This window comes from Cyanistes caeruleus, chromosome 7 (genome assembly GCF_971803275.1).
Source record: "Cyanistes caeruleus chromosome 7, bCyaCae1.hap1.1, whole genome shotgun sequence".
NCBI classification, from domain to species: domain Eukaryota; kingdom Metazoa; phylum Chordata; class Aves; order Passeriformes; family Paridae; genus Cyanistes; species Cyanistes caeruleus.
The window spans coordinates 5,911,069-5,928,379 of record NC_141707.1 but is presented as its reverse complement, the minus strand read 5'-3'; the positions used below and the strand labels follow the sequence as shown (position 1 = coordinate 5,928,379).

The window sequence follows — 17,311 nt, the reverse complement described above, 5'->3', positions numbered from 1 at the left end:
CCCCTGGAATTTCCAGCTATGGTAGAAAAAGCCACCAGATAACAAAACAATCCAGGCTCTTATTTCCTGCACTTCAGAGTAACCAAAAAGAAGACTGAAACTTCTGGATTTGATGAACTTGGAACATTCCATAAGGGAGACAGCTGATGCCAGCATGGGATGCAGGAAAGTGAGAAAGCAGAACATTATCTTCTAAAAGCAGCAACACTTAATGGCATTCAAGCAAAACAAATGCAGAGTGCTTTGACATCTGACTACTGAAGCATTCAGTGGCATTACCATAATTTTCTCTCATGCTCCTGAACTAGTCCCTTTCTAAAATAAGCACTGGCTGACAAACTTCTAGGAAGCTGTAAGTGTGTGGGTTTGGGGTTTTTTTTTAATCTTGGGATTTCATTTTTATGCAGCATAATCTCACAGCATAAGCAACCAAGCAGGATGAGGAGATAAACCAACACACTGAAAATTCCTTTCTGTGCTCAGATCCAGCCCCCACTTTGGATATCTTTTATTTAAGAGAGACCTTTATGCTGAAAGTTGGATTTAATTTATTTTTTATGGGAAAAAAATGTCTTGTACTGAGCATTGCCAACCATATAATATTTCAAGGGACTCCATCTTCAATAAAACTTGGGAAAAAAACAAGGACACTTTGAAGCCAACATCTCTATTGATATTGAACTCGATTGAGTTGCACGGTGTCACACAGGGCAGTGGCACAGCCAGGCCCCTGAATGAACTCCTTTCAAGAACCACGGAATCGCAGCATCTCATTAATGAAACAACACTCAGGAGCAAGAATCATGCATAAATAATTACTTCTGCTTCTCAGAGATTAAAAGAAAATAAATAAAAATTTGAATTCAGCAGAATTAAGACACAAGTAAGAGCATAGAAGTTGGCCAAGAGCCACCACTTTGGGGAATAAAAATATTTATTGCTGACTCCCACCCTAAGTATTTTCATGTGCTATAAAAATAGGACTCGTTTTAAAACTATTGTGCAAGAAAAGCTATATTTAATAAATAAATAAGCACATAATTATCAACTAGGCCCATTATCTTAGATAAAAAAATCTGTACTTCCCAAGGTGTTCCCTGCACAATCAGGTCACACTCCACAAAGAACCCTCTGAAACACCACAGAATTGGAAATTAAATCCATTTATACAATTGTCCTGGTTTGGCAGCATTGGGATGAAGAGTTCATCTCACTGTATCCTGTGCCTGCTTTCCTGTTGTACAACTGAGGCAAGAGCAAAGTGAAGAGTGTGTCAATAAATAAATAAATCAATAAATCACATAATTACTTTATTACACCTTTTGAAAACATGTATAATATTTTGAAGGAAACAATTCAATGTACGATGTTAATGACCTACATTTCCCTTCTTTGCCAGGGCACACTTTCCCTCTTTTCTCCAGTCTTCATCAGCTACTTACTGCATCTAAGATGGAATTCTGTCAGGCTTAGCACATTAAAGAGAGTAGTAGAAGCGTGTTGTTTCTATATATAAACTGCCTGTCTGGTGCACAGTATGTCTGAATTATACAGACGGCCTGACGCCAAATCCAAGTTCTCCTGGATGAGGAGGGGAAAAAAAGTCCTTCTTTGGAGTTATTTTCAAAGCACCAAAGTAGCCCATAATATTCTCAAGAAGCTGGAGTGCACAGAGTCTTTGAAAAAAAGCCATCACACCTACCACTAACACTTCATTACTTCATTAAGTTAGCAAAGCCTTTTGTAAAGAACTCAAAGTAGTAAAAAACAAAGATTTGAGGCCAGGAGTAGACAAAACCCTGCAGGAGTGACAAAGCTGTACCACTGCTACCATCAAACCTTATCAGCTGCTCCTTCACTCCCTACCAGCATCACACCTTTCCCCCAGGTGGCCTCTGTTTTCTTCCCCCTCTGCCTCCCCATCCTTTCTTTTTTAAATATTAAAAATACATCCAAGAAGCCACTGTGCATTTACTCATAGAAGAGTGTGTTTTATCCCACACAGAAATAAAACCACTTAAGTTTTCCAGTAGTAACATAACAGAGGTATAACATAGGCATAACACACTTACCCTTGATCAAATTTATAAAACTCTGCAGGCCTTCCCAAGGTGACACTCAGACTTTTGGCTGCTAGGCAGGATTTCCTGCCATGACCATGGTGTCAGTCCTTGGAACTTCCTGAAGTTTCATGTCAAAAGTGCAAGTGAAATGAATTTTTCTAATGACCACTGAAGGACTTTTAACCTGTCCAATCCCCAGAACTCCTGTTCTCTGTTTCAGCACGTGTCTCTCCAGCATTTGGGCAGCACTGACTGCTCAGCACAGCCTCACTCCTCACCTCAGGTGCCACACAACATTTCTGTTAAAATCTCTGACCAGACTGCATAATCAAAGCAGGTTACAAGGACCCCACATTCTCAGTTGCTATCAGCACTACTTAAACTGTTAGGCAGTCAAAATAATTTTTATTTTACCTCTGCTAAATTCTCATTGCAAGTTTTGATCCTCAGTCCCAGTGCTCATTGACAGAAGGAGAAAAATCAGTGTGTTGGAACACTCTCATGGTAAGGCAGATGTCCAGAGCCTAGCTCCAAAATTTAATATAAAAATGTCTAAAGAAGAGATAATGCAGTAGAAGCCACTCAGAAAGGTGGACACTCAAGGACCCTTTAAAAAACTAAGTCAAAGACAACTTTTCAGTAGTGAAAAATATTTCATCTTCACTCAGTGGCATTTTCCCTTCCCACCCATGTATCTGAAAATAGATATTCTCCTTTTTCCTCATTTATGAGCCTTTTGTCCTGGAAAGCATTGGCCTAAAATTCAAGATATTTAAAAAAAAAAAAAATTACTATTTGGAGTTAAGTACTTTAATAAGTGGGAGTTGAAAACAGAAACATTCAAGTATCAGAACAAAGGGTTCCATCTCCTTTTACACAGCACTTTTCATTGCAAAAAGTGTTAAATACCTACAACTTCATATATCTAATAGACTAAGTTTCTCTTCATGCCTTATAGGTATATTTCTAATTTCTCTCACAAAAAGGCAGGGAGACAAAACCTCTTCAAATAATTAATAAATCCTTAGAGGCCTACCTGACCTCAAGCAAATGAAAGACAAAACAAACTTTTACATGCAAACATTAAGATTCAAAACAGGAGATGACCTTTAGTGCACCCTTCCATGAGTGGAATGTTCTCATCCACAAGCAGATTTAATTAAATTTAGCTCTTTAGACTGATTAGAGTTAATAAAGCAATTTGTTAATAGACCATTTTATTATGTTTACAATGTGCTGTTTTGTTGGATATTTTGCAGTGGTTACAAGCTGCAAGGCACTGGTTTCTCACCCTCTTCGACTACACTGATTTTACATAAACTCTAAAAGAAGGGCCCAGAGTCATCATAAGCACTGGAGAAGATAAGAATATAAATCAGTATATAAAATATATAAAAAGAGGGACCCTACAAGAGATGTCACTGGGGTGACTGTTTTTATTTTATATATAAAACAAGACATGTTTCAAATTCACCATATGAGAGAAACTCCTCTAACTCACACACACAAAAAAAAATAAAATAAAATAAAAAATCACCATACACAAGGGAATTATTGTAAAAATTGTGCTTTTTCATACCCCTCACTGCTATACATTTCTGTTAAGCTCTGGACCACTTCTTTGTGTAACAAGTGTTTGGAGAGACCCAGGTGGGAAAGTCTTGCATGGAATTCTTCAAACTGTACAGCCCTCCTGCAGAGGGACTGTACTTCTGGTTAATTTAGATATTCTGCTACAAGAAATAGCCCACAGCTCTCCCTCAGGCTACCCATATCCTCAAGGGAAAGCCAGAAAAATCCAAATACAGGCTGACATTCTCCATTTGTAACATCCACCAAGGGAGTGCCACAACCCACTTGAGCAAATCTGATATAAGGGAAAGTGTCTAAATCCAGAGAAGCTGCCTCAAAAAAAGCCAGACTTTTCTTGTCAGTACAGCTGGATGCTGCAGAGGATGGATAACAGCCTCCACTACACCATGCTGTACTGGATTTTCTGTCCTTCAAGCACAAATACCAAACTTCAAACATTTAGCAACGGTGCTGAAACCACCGCTCTCCAGGAGAGGAGCCAAGTCCTACACTCAGTTTGCAGAAAAAGCACACAGAGGATATTTAACAGGGAACAAGCTTTTTTTAAAAAATCACACTTTTCCAGCAATTTTGAGAGACCTGTCAAAAACTAAATTTAAAAAATAAATAAATAACAATAAAAAAGCCCCACTGTCCTCTGTATCGTTTTGAACTGCAACCAGATCAAAAATTTGTGAGATTGGTCTTACCTGGCTGGCAGACAGGAGTTACCCTCTCATGCTGCTATCATTCCACAACCCTCTCCTTCCTGGGAAAAGGAATTCCCTGAGAAAGAGCCAGGACATGTCAGGAGAACTTGCCCAGAGTTCAGTGATGGCGCTGAACCACCCTTCAACTGGGATTAGGGCTAAAAAAACAGCATTGTTTGAGAAACGATTGGACAGCTTTTGCGTGGGGGTGGGACGGGATTACTGCCTCCAAACTGGGCCTCAGCAGTAATGGATTACCTGGGGAATCTGTGTCCTAACCCTCGGTAACAAATTAATTCAGTTTGAAATGTGCTACTGGGCTACATGCACCTTGTCTAGGGGTTCAGCAAGAGTGACCCTCACAGCTGTTTTACTGGAATTCTGGAAATCAAAGACTGGAATTGCACCAACAGCACAGGACAGCTCGTCCCTGGGCAGCTCCTTCCTTTGCCTGCTCCATTCTTCCCCAACAGCCTTTACCACGCAGCAGATATAATTATAAATTGTATCCTCAGTCACACAATCTATTTAACACTCAAATTTTGCAGACCAGTACATCTAAGGTCAGAAGCAGCTGTGCTTGCAAAACAGCAAAAGCTTAGCCCTTGGAGAATCACATTCTATTAGAGGAAATCACAATGAAACCCCAATTCCCTTAAGGTTTCCTACTAGTTCCTGAGGTTCAGTAAGGAATCTTAGAAAGGTTATTCCTAAGAGGTTTATACCTGATTGCTGTAACTCACAGAGCATCCAAGATGTTTTCTGGGTGCACTGCATTAATTTTATAGTGGGAAGACTGAAAGAGGAGCCTTGTGCAGCCAGCAGACCCCAGAGTAGCATCTCCAGATAATTCAGATCTCTAAAAAGCTTGTCTCTGTTCTAACAGGTTCAGCATCCCCTAAAAAAAACATTAGGCTAGATTTTTGTAACAGTACTGTAAGATCACTGATCTGTATTTTCTAATGCTAAATTTGTAGATTGGTTAGACAGAAAGTTCTGGCTTACCTCTTGACTGAAAATTATTGCTAAATTTGATAGGATGTGCTTATTCAATCAGTGATACAAAAGCATTTCACCAGCACATACACAGAACCTTTCTTCACTTGCTCCACTTCACCAAATAATGACTTTTTTACCCCCCAGGGTAATTAAACAAGAATGCACAAATATTCCTAAAAACACTGTGTAACCCTCTATAAATAAAACAGCGACATTCTCTACATATACCAACATTATCTCTTGCATCCACACTATTTCCCAGAGCCCCTGGATTCCTCCACAGTTCATGCAAAGGTTAGGTCACATCACTGTTCCAATGCACTCATTTCACATGGGGGCAGATTTCAATTTCATATGGAAGAGACAATGGAGCAGTGTGACCTTTGGGTATCACAAAACAAGTCCCAAAAGCCTACTTTCATTTTCAACAGATGTTGGTTCAACATATTTGTCAGTGTAAATCCTCTTAGAGCCCGGCAGCACATGCAGCAAGGGAAGCAAACCAAGACCAACACACACATTTTTTCATATGGGAGAACGGACATTTTAAGGAAAACAGCTTATGGGAAATGCACAGCAAAGAAATAGGAGTTGCAGGCCATCAAAAAAATTGACTTGTTTCCTGAGAGCACAGCAAGTTGTATCTACTGTTTTCCTGGCAAGTCTGTTGAAGGAACTTCAAGTTTGCAATCAGAGAGAAACAAAACATAAATACAGATCTAAAACAAAACAAAATTCCAAAACCCAAAGCAGTAGGCTGTTTCCTCTGTTTGTAATCAGCAGAAGCAAATACAGCTTCATGGGTTTTGTGTGAAGACTGCAGCACTTTGGCACTGATAAAAAAAAAAAAGACATATCTCAACTATCTGACTCTGAAGCAACGTGTGTTTTAAAAGGGAAAAAATGTGAAGCTACCAGAGTCCGATAGGAGAGCAGAGCCCAGGGATTTTTCTGCATGTGAAGCACAGCAGGAGCCTTTCCTTGCTCTCCTGTCATCCCAACATGTTAGCTGATAAACGCTCCATAATTAGAAGACCCAAGTGGGGATGCCTGAAATCTATCTGACCTGAGGGAATGAGTTTAAAAACCTGACCCAGCTTTTAGTGTGCCAGATCCTCCTGTATTCCATTTCTGCCTACTGGAAAGGGCTGGCAAAGGCTGACACAAGAGACAGACTCAACTAAACATGGTATTCAGTGGGATTAGAGAAAGGTTATTTTGGGACGTAGGAAGTACTCAAAAGAGGAGGGCAAAGGGAAAAAAAAGTAATATTAAATTTAAATCAGATGCTGGCGAAGGGAAAGGTCACAAGATACGCACAAGCAGAAACCAGGAGGAAAGAAATATTACTCCTTTACATTCCCTGTCTGAGCAGAGCATCTGTTGGACTGGGGGAATGGCTTGCAAAGAATCACCAGTGGGACAGAGGCATCACCATTTCACTGCAGGCAATATTAACACACAAGTCACTGCCCAAACAGCTACACCAGCGAACACACAAATAAACTCCTTTCGTGGAACTCTCTTCCATTAAACTCTGCTGTTCTGGGAGAGATTAATCAATCTGACACTAATTATGTCCAAAAACTGCAAGTAATGACATACTGGTAGGAAAAGCCCAGCTTTGAGGGATATATTTTTGAGGAAGCCAGTTGGAGATACTATCTTGCTATTTCTTCGACAGAGGTTTGGATACAAATTGAATATTCCAGTCTCCTTCACAAAAACCTTCCAACAGCTAAAAGAAAAGGAAATTGCAAACCTGAAACCCAGCTACTGTCTTTGCATTTCTTCACATGCCAAAGACAACAAGCACTCTCATACCTAATTACCAGGTATTAAAAATAGGAACGTGGCCACGGCGGTGCACCTGGCAATTATGGTTTACCAAAGCCTCCGATTTCTTGTACAGCAACATGTAACACAAAAAGAAAATCTAAATATTGTCTCAAGGAGCACGGGAGCCCAGGAAGTGTCAGAGAACCACAAGGCACACGGTGTTTTTGCAAGCCTAATGTGAGGATTAAGCTGTATGACAGAAGAAACTCTGTTCTTGCAGAGAAAAGCAGTGTGCAGGAAGGAGGAAAGAGGTGATAAACCAGCGAGGAGTAGAAGCAATAAGAAATTAAGAGGCTTCCTCATTCCTCAGTACATCTGAGACAGGAACATAGCTCAGATTCAGCACTTTCAGATCACTTTCCTTGTCTCCAGCTCAACTCTGAGAAGCTGCAGGAGTGTTTAGGTGGATAAACCCATAGCCCATGCCAAGCTGGCTCACAGGCACACAGAAGGGCAAAGCAGATGCCACCGAGCAAACCCGCCTCTCCTCCAATCACACCCAGGCTATTTCCTACTGAAAGCGTACCTCAAAGCAATCAACTTCCCAATTCTAGGTCAGACATTTTTAATGAGCAATTAGCTCAGACACTCGTTTTTCTTGGCATCAAATAGGATCTTAAGTCTTTAAATTAACAAAAGTTATTTCAATGTATTCAGTGAAACTTTCAAGTCAGAACTAATCACTTGAAGTTTTAGACCAGAGCTGTGCCCTTTATGTTCAAGCATATCCAAATCCCAAAACATCCATCCTTCCTCAACCCAGAAAGAGATAATTTTGTTAAAACTTGCACATTTTTATATCTGAGCTTAAAACAAACATCTTTTCAAACTATTTGAAGACAAACATCTCTCCTTTCAGAATTCCACACCCTGATTCACAGTGAATCAGAACTTCACTTGCAGGAAAACATGAAACATTGAGGGGATGGAGGAACAGAGCACAGAATTGCAGGCTGGATGCTCAAGTACGAGTCAAATCCATCTGGACTCGACAGAGTTTAGCCAGGGATCCACCCATTTCTGCCCAGTTTTTGGTTTAGGCGCACATCCACATCCCAAAACAAGCGACACTCAGTCTTGGAAACAGCATTAGTCATAAGTTTGTTTGTATCTTCTCTCAAAACCCAAAATTCTCAGCTGGTTAGGACATAAAAGTGCTATTAGCTCTGCTCATTGGGAAATGCTTCCCAAGCCTTGTCCTTCACGCCTCATGCCACTTAGCTAAGTTTTTTTTAAAGGCAGAATGAGAAACCATCCAAATATTAACTGGAAAAGCCTTTGGTGCTGAGCTCTAGGTTAGGACACTTGTCAAACTCTCCCAGTGGGCAGCATTCTAGCACATTCCTGCCAACATCAAAACAGTGCTTCTGTGTTTTCCCAGACTTTTGTACCCTCTCTGCTGACCCCCAAAACCATGAGTTTTTAACAGCATGACCAGAACTTCCCACATCTTCATAACAGAAAATTATGTCACGTGGCCATTCAGCTACCTGAAATCATTTGCACTCTGCATGCACTGCAGGGCTCTTCCTGCATAGCTAAAACCATCACATACTTTCCACTGAAGTACTGCTTTACTTATATTTACTGTGCCACACCAAGCTTTCATTTCAACAGCTAAATCTTCTACTGCCAGGCCTTACATGTCTTGCAACTTCTACACCAAATCTGCCTGTAAGGATGCTTTTGAAATGTATTTTTGAAATTTATTTGTTCCCATTTCAGTGCACACATCAGTTTATTTTCCCAGCATTAGCCAGGAAAGTTCTTCAGCCTACTTCTTGTTCCATAACTAAGGTGAAGGAAAGGAGAGTGTCTTGGGAGTTAAAGGCTACAAATGTCTTCTGACAAGAAGCCCTTAAGCACTTCCCTCATCTTTACTGTGTGATGAAGCCCAAAAATCAGCTCTTTTTCTACTACATGCAAGGCCAGCTGTGACACTGGTGAATTCAGAGATGCAAGAGCACCAGTTATCAGGGAGCTTTCTCTTCTTCTGGTATTGAAGGGACCATGCACCTTCCCTTCTCTGGGGTTTAATACAAACCCTCAAAGCCACCTTTCTGAAGGAAACTTTGGTTTACTGCAGCTCCCTTACCTCCTCCCCACCCCCCATTCCAGTGGGCAGCTTCTCCCCAAAAAGTATTTCAGCACCAGTGAGACAACAGCTGATATTTCAGAGCTGCTATTTTAAGGATTGCCTACGAGAGCTCCAGTCTAGCTAGACAGATTCACTGCTCTTGGCAACCTGCTCACTTGACAAGGAGGGACAAATACCTTGCTTCACAAGCCCAAAATACTACGTGGATTACGCTTCTTGCAAGCAAAGGATGGAAAAAAAAAATAATAAAAAAAAAGAGATCCCAGTGTTGAAAGCCTTGCAAGTACATTTGAGCTCCAACTTTATCCAGCAAAAGGCCTGGAACAACATCCTTCTAGATGAGGTAATGATTAGTGTTACATCCTGCAGCCAAGCTCAGCATCTGGGCTTACAAAGACAGAGGCTGGGCTTCCCATGCTGTTAATCCTACCAGTAGTCCCTTGCTTGACTGAAACAGGAATCACAGTTCCTAAACAGCTGCTTCCTCAGACAGCAGGAGAACAGCTGAAAGGGACTCAGGCCAATCATGGACACAGAAAAAGGCAGCTAATTGCTTCAAGTTGAGAGGTAGATTGCAAGACAGCTTCCAGTCCCCAGTTTAACCAACATGAGATGGGTCTCCAGATTTTTATCTCACTTCTTTAAACTGCTCCTTCACACATTTACTTTGGGAGAGATTGTAAGTGATGCCAATGCCATTTGCTGGCTATATGGATGTAAAGCATTATGGAAAAAGGAGTGTTTGAAGAAGAGCATATTTGCCACATAAAATCATCTCAAATTTAGAACAATTCCCCACGCCCTACTGGCAAGCTTCGCCTACAAAGTCCTCCTTCCTTCCTATATTTAGGTCAGCCAGGCTGAGTCAAGCCCTCCAAGAGCATCCCTTGCTTTCATAACTTTCTGTTCTAGAACAGAAAAGCCAGACATGCTTTTTTCAGATCATTTGTTTGGATCATACATTAACACTCATAAAGGGAAAAAGTAATGCAATAAAAAAATAAGTCAAGTACTGGTGCTACATAAGCCAGGCTGTTTCTAAGGGCTTCTCTTGGAACATTCACCCAGCTTACAAAAAAGCCTTCACACATCTATAATGCCAAATACTGCTCAAAAAAGTTCCACCTCTACCCTAATGAGGCACACAGATCTAATACATAGGGAACATATCCTAAGGGAGTATATCCTTAGGGAACACACTGCTTTAAATGCTCTGGTTTGCATAACAGTTCAATAAAGTTTGTGTGGCTTGCATTCCCATATACAAATAGCCACTCTGCTTGCTCTAGCTTCAATTTGTACTAAATTGTTTTCATCTCTATTTATGGAAGTCACCCAAACTGCTGTATAAAACAGAGTTTTCTCCCCCAGATTAACCCCTCAATTTAACAGATTTTACATTCAGCCATCATAGCATCTCTTCACTAGTCCCTAAACTCCAAGTTAGCCTGCTGAAGTTACTTAGTGCCTTCTCACTGTAACCATTAAACCTGGCTGGTTTCATCTGCATTTTGAGCTTTTTCTAATTAGCAGCACTTTCTGCTCCTTCACAGCAGTGTAACATCTCAGTTTTGGAATCACTAAAAATACAGATCAATGCCCAAACTGATTACTTCACTGAAATAATCAAACGTATGATCCATAAATGGATCATGCTAATTTAAAAAAAAAAAGTATAATTATGTATGTACAAAGAGGTAGGTGACAGTTCTTGGAAGTGACATAAAGTGTACAAAGGGTGAAGGCACAACCCTCACAACATTACTTTCTTTAACAATAAAAATAAGTTATCCTGCTTGAATAACTAATTTCAAATTAATTATTATCTAAAGAACTCTGCTCTGTAAAATGGTGGATGAAGATTTCTAGCACAGAGAGGACACACAGCAGGATCATTTTTCTGAGAAGTGTAACACATATCTGTCCGCAAAAACTGTGGCAAAACAAGGTGTCAATTACTTTCCTAATACAAACAAGAAATTGACCTTGTCCTTCCTCATTCAAGAAAATAAAAAACAGTAACTAACATTATCAGCCTACAAGAGAAATATCAGCTCCTTGTTGGATTTGCAAAACTCCTGCTCACACAACAATTATTCCTGCAGCTAGGGGAGTGGAAATTAGCAAAAAAAATATTCCCCTAGAAACAATGTCTCAAGTAATCACATCAAAGCCATCTAATCCAAGCAGGAAGCCAGCTCCTGGAAGGTTCAGCTGGGCAGGACTGTGCCTTCCCGAGCCACACGCGCTCCGTCCGGACAGATGAGCGCGCAGCACGCGGCCGTGGCTCCCGCTGGCTCTGCTGGCACAGACCTTGAGCAGTATCAAACTGCTAGATTTTGCAAACACTGCTGGCATGTGCTCACCAAGGGGAATGAAAGAGCCCAAAGGTTTCCATTGACCTAAACACAGAACAATCTACTGGTGTCAAGGCGAGCCTGAAAGCGGAGAAGCAGATCATTGATCGGCTTCGCTGACGCCCGGGAAAAAACAAGCTCAGCAGCACAAGGCAGGTGTGTGAACAGCAAATCCTGAGTGGCAGTCTGTGAGGCTGTCAGAAATCCAGAACACCGTGTTTTGTGCTAATTATATTTACATATTTGCCATCCACTTAATTACCGTGCCTGTCAAACTCTGCAGCCAGATTGGTGGTACAGCACTATCCTCTCCTGATGGAAGTGATTTGCAGTAACTGCACCTTCTACCTCTGCTCTGAATAGGTCTAGACAAGGTGATAAACTACTTCAGATGTCTAATGCCTCAAACATTAAAAGTGCTACTGATTAACATGACTAATACTGCTGCTAAACCCTTGACACTACAAGATGCTTCACTCTCACCATTTCCTTCCTGTTGCTCAGTCACTTCCCCTCCCGACTGCCCTCACTGCCCCCTTCACCACACCAGGCTCTCTCCTGGTCTGTGCAAGACACAGAGCAAGACATCCCGGCTGCAAATCCAAACAAATTTATATTCAAATGGCAGGAGTTTCAAAAAGTCCTTGCAAGTCTTGCTGTCTTCTTATAGGAGCACATATCAGAGCGAGAACGATGGATTTGCCAAAATATTTTGACAACCACAAAATAAAAGATACCTCTGTGAATCAGTCTAGTTTGGATGCTCTCTTTGGCTCCCGTATGGACATTGGGAAAATGAGACTCTAGGATCTGCAAATAACTTGCCAGCACCCCTGGCTTCTGGATAACAAAGGACCAAAGCAAAGACAGGAGTGAAAAATCTGTGTGCAAAAGCAACATGTCTGCATCCCAGCTCTGTCTAAACAGCTGTGAGGGAGGCTGGAAGAGCCAGAATATCAGAAACCCTCCTACCTTCTTAACATGGAGACCCTCAACATCCTTGCTAAGGAGAGACAAAAGGCTTAGCTGACATATTTTAAGACTGGATCACACAGAAGGATTCATCTGGGATCCTTTGTGTGGAGAAGAGGCAGTTAAACAACAAAACAATTAAAGTGCTCTGAGACAGAGTAATGCAAATAGATAAAATAATATGGGAAAATGCTGAACCTTGAACTTGGCAGTTCACAGTTTTAGCACTCAAGGGAAAAGATAAAAGACATGCTTGTGTTGGGCTTCTTGAGCAAATGGAGTTGTCCTTTAAACAAACCCCAGGAGAAGGAAGGGGAAAAAAAAAAAAGCCACAAACCACCACAATATTTGAGTCCTCAAACCACTACACAATGCAGGGAAAAGCAGATCTAAGATAAAGAAAAGAGAAAGTGGGAGAAAAACGTGCAACAGAAAAGAGCAGCTGGGTTCCTTGTTAGAAACTGATGTCTTCCTTAATCAAATGACAGCACGGCCAGGACACAGTTGTGGAATTCAAACCCTCATCCCAGAACAATTCTTGGAGTATTATCATTACTCTAACAGACAGCACAATCACTCTTACTTGCTATCTCATGTCCAGGACATGAGACATTCTTGTCCTCCTACCTCAAACTCCATCCTTAGGAACCTTCTCATCACCCTGCCACAAAAATCTGACTTCAGAGAACACACTGAATCACTCACACAAAGCTCAGCCAACTGAATGTATTCCAAAGATGCTACAAACCACCTGAAAATGGTGCACAACAATTGGAAAGCCATTGGTAGTAATAAGGAACACGATGTCACAGCTAACTCAACCTGCCAGCCAGTGCCACCAAAAATAAGCCATACATTAGCATTCACCTGATCCTGCTGCAGCTGTGAGTCAGGAAAGGAAACCAAGAGAGATCTAAAATTCTTCCAGAAGAGCAATTTCTCTTGTAACCCACACCAACACCGATTGGCCTGACACACATAACCCATGCCAGAGGACAAGGATGGCCGCCTTCAGCAGCAGCACTGCAGCAGTTTAGACACTGAATCACAGAATGGTTTGGGTCAGAAAGGACCTCAGGTCAACCCCTTGCCATTGGCAGGGACATCTTCCACTAGACCAGGTTCCTCAGAGCTCCACCCAACCTGGCCTTGGACACTTCCAGAGATGGGGCAGCCACAGCTTCTCTGGGCAACCTGTGCCACAGCCTCACCACCCTCACAGGGAAGAATTTCTCCCTAATATCCCATATAACTCTGCTCTTTTTCAGTCTGAATATGTTCCCTCTTGTCCTGTCACTACATGCTCCTGTAAATTGCCCCTCTCCATCTTTCTCATAGGCTTCCTACTGGAGAAAAACCCCAGGGCTGCTTATCCCCCTTTTCCCCCACTGGAGGACTGCCATGGCAAGGATGGAGAACAGACTTGGTCAGATTCAGTAAACATAAAAACCAAATTGCCATTATCTTGGTTACCACTGAACCAATATAAGTGTGCAGAAGAATAAGGAGGCAGGAAGCATCAGCAATCAGCTGGTTTTGAAGGTTAAAGTCACATTGAGCACGATGCAGCGTCTGGTGGGCAGCAATATAAAAACCAGTTTCCAAGTTAGAGGGTTCGCTTATACCCACACCCAGCATCACCTTGCAGTATTCTGGCTTGCATTTTTCACTCCCGTCCCTGGAAGTGTTCCAGGCCAGCTTGGACGGGGCTTGGAGCAACCTGGGACACTGGAAGGTGTTTCATGCAGGGAGCTTGGAACGAGATGATTCTTGGGATCCCTTCCAACCCAAACCACGCTGTGATTCTATGATTTATACGTATCCATAACACACCCGAGCGGCCTATTTCCAGCGGTTAACACCAATCCCGGTGGTTCTCAGCAGCAGTGGCTGGCGATGGACGTTCCCTCCTGAGGTGCTGGAGCGGGGGGGCTCCGGCACCTCACGCCCTTCCCTCACCGACCGCCGGAGCGGTGCCCGGGGATGGCGGCACAGCCGGGGGCGAAGGAGGGTTTCCACCTCGCCCTTCATCCGCCGCGGTGCCGGTGGCCGGGGGCGCCTGCGCGGCGCTCGGGGGAGCCCGGGGGGGAAGGCGAGGGGAGGAGGATGGAGGAGAAGGGAGAAGGGGGGATGCCGCCTCCCGCCGCTCACCTCGCGGGCGATCTGGTTGAGCGCATCGTCCTCCGCCGTCAGGCGCTCCCGGTTCGGCAGCCGCTTGCGGCCGGCGCCCGGCGTCCCCATGGCGGGGCGGTCCCGACCGGCCCGGCCCGGAGCGGAGCCGAACCCGGAGCCGCTGCCCACCGGCCCAGAGCGACCCTCCCGCTCCCTCCGCCGCCTCCGCCGGCACGGCCGTCACCGCCCCCCGCCCCGCGCATGCGCCGCCGCCCCCCGCCCTGAGGGGCCGGGCTGTGGGTGCCCGCCCGCTGCCCTCACACCCGAGACCGGGCTGTGTTCGGGGGTCCCTGGCTGCTGCCCCCCACACCCGAGACCGGCCTGTGTTCAGGGATCCCCGCCCGCTGCCCTCACACCCGAGACCGGGCTGTGTTCGGGGATCCCCGCCCGCTGCCCTCACACCCGAGACCGGGCTGTGTTCGGGGATCCCCGCCCGCTGCCCTCGCACCCGAGACCGGGCTGTGTTCAGGGATCCCTGACTGCTCCCCTCACACCCGAGACCGGGCTGTGTTCGGGGGTCCCCGCCCGCTGCCCTCACACCCGAGACCGGGCTGTGTTCAGGGATCCCCGCCCGCTGCCCTCACACCCGAGACCGGGCTGTGTTCGGGGGTCCCTGGCCTCTTCCCTCACACCCGAGACTGGGCTGTGTTCAGGGATCCCCGGCCGCTGCCCTCACACCCGAGACCGGGCTGTGTTCAGGGATCCCCGCCCTCTGCCCTCACACCCGAGACCGGGCTGTGTTCGGGGGTCCCTGACTGCTGCCCTCACACCCGAGACCGGGCTGTGTTCGGGGGTCCCTGACTGCTGCCCTCACACCCGAGACCGGGCTGTGTTCGGGGGTCCCTGGCTGCTGCCCTCACACCCGAGATCGGGGTATGTGTGTGATTCCTCCTCGCTCCCATCACCACCCAAAATCGGGGTGTGTTTGGGGGTCTCTGCTCGCTGCTCTCACCGCCTGAAATTTTGAGGGGAAGGGGGAGTGTATGAGGGACCCTGCTCGCTGTTCTCGCCATCCGAAATCGGTGTGTGGGTGGGATGGTAACTGCTCACGCTCCTCGCCAGCCAAAATCCGGGTGTGTGCGGTCCCTGCTGCTCCCCTTATGCCCCTTCCTGCTCACTCAGCCCTGCTGGGGTGCCTGGGCTCCCTGCCAAGCTCTAGGAAATTACAGAATTACGGAATAGGTCAAATTGGACAGGACCACAAAGGGTCCAACCTCACTGCTCCAGCAGGGACATCCCAAAGCGCAGAATTGTGTCCGGAGGACTCTGAAATATCCCCAATGAGGGAGACTCCACGCCCTCTCTGGACTCTCTGTTCCCTGCTTGGTCACTGCCAAGGAAAGATTTTCTGCCTCCTGTTCAGGTGGAACTCCTGGGAATCAGCATCTGCCTGTTCCTCGTGTGCTATTGCTGGGCCCATGGAGCAGAGCCTAGTCCAAGCTCTGGCACCCACCTTTTGGATATTTATACACATTACAGAGGTCCCCTCTCAGCTGTGGCTCCTCTTGAGGAGCCCCAGCTCCCTCAGTATTTCCTCCTCAGAGATGCTCCAATCCCTTCATCACTTCTGCAGCCTCCACTGGACCCTTCCAGGAGCTTCCTGTCCTGAGGAACCCAGAACCAGACACATGGAAATCATGGAAATGGACACTGAAACCTCACCAGCCGTAAAGCTGGAGGGTTCCTCTGCCACAAATAGAAGGGGAGCAGGACAGAAACACAACTCTTCGTGCCATGACACCTCACACATCTTAATAGCCCTGTGGGGTCTCTTCAACAATGAATTTTCCTATCAAGTATAAGTGGACATGATTAATTTTAGTGTCAAGTACATCAGTGCTTAATTAATTCATGTTGACAAGGAACATGTATTTTCTGGGATTCTTGTCACAGCCCTTATACCTCAATTTTCATGCTAATTCCCTAAATATGAATTAAAGTCTCTCAAGCTCACGTTATTACATAAAACAGAGAAAAGGGCTACAAAACCCACCCACTCCCTTCTGACCAGAAAGCTCCATTTAATCTTTATGTAAAATCTTTAATTTTACCATTGATTTAAAATTAATTGAAATAAAAGGCAACACCTGCCTGCTCAATATTTTTTGGCACTTTTCATGTACGACACCTGAAATTTGAGTCATCCTCAGACCGACTGGGTAGTGATACTTCATCGATGCTGCTCCTTGCACCTGTTTATCTTTGCAAGAATCAAATGATTATTTTGTCAGCCGAAGCAGATGGATGAGTCCCCCACCTTGCTCGGGCAGCAGAACGTGTGTCACACCCTCAGATTGGGTGTCAGGTTTACTCTGACCCCAGACAAGTGGATTAAAAAGGACATGCTTTGCCAGGCAGCACAAGGGCTTTAAACTGAGCTCTCACCCTGGAGGCAAAGCTTTGCTGGGTTTGGTTTTCCTGGATATCCCTCAGGCTTCCCTTCTTCACCTCCCCAAGCCCTGGCTTAGCGCTACCACCCTTTCAGGCTCTGCATAACTCATTCCCTGAGCCCTTAGCCTCACACTTGCC

The 17,311-nt window shown here is 44.6% G+C and overlaps 1 protein-coding gene across 34 annotated transcripts in view; it reads right to left on the bottom strand.

Moving 5' to 3' along the window:
* LRRFIP1 (LRR binding FLII interacting protein 1) overlaps positions 1–14,952 on the bottom strand; it is a 100,363-nt gene extending 85,411 nt beyond the window's left edge. For all 34 annotated transcript variants that reach the window (XM_086896189.1, XM_086896193.1, XM_086896194.1 and 31 more), the window contains exon 1: positions 14,762–14,952. In XM_086896189.1, the coding sequence (XP_086752315.1) occupies positions 14,762–14,851 (90 nt within the window). In that variant the 5' untranslated portion in view covers positions 14,852–14,952. The remainder of the gene's footprint in view (positions 1–14,761) is intronic.
* Positions 14,953–17,311: the final 2,359 nt, after the last annotated feature.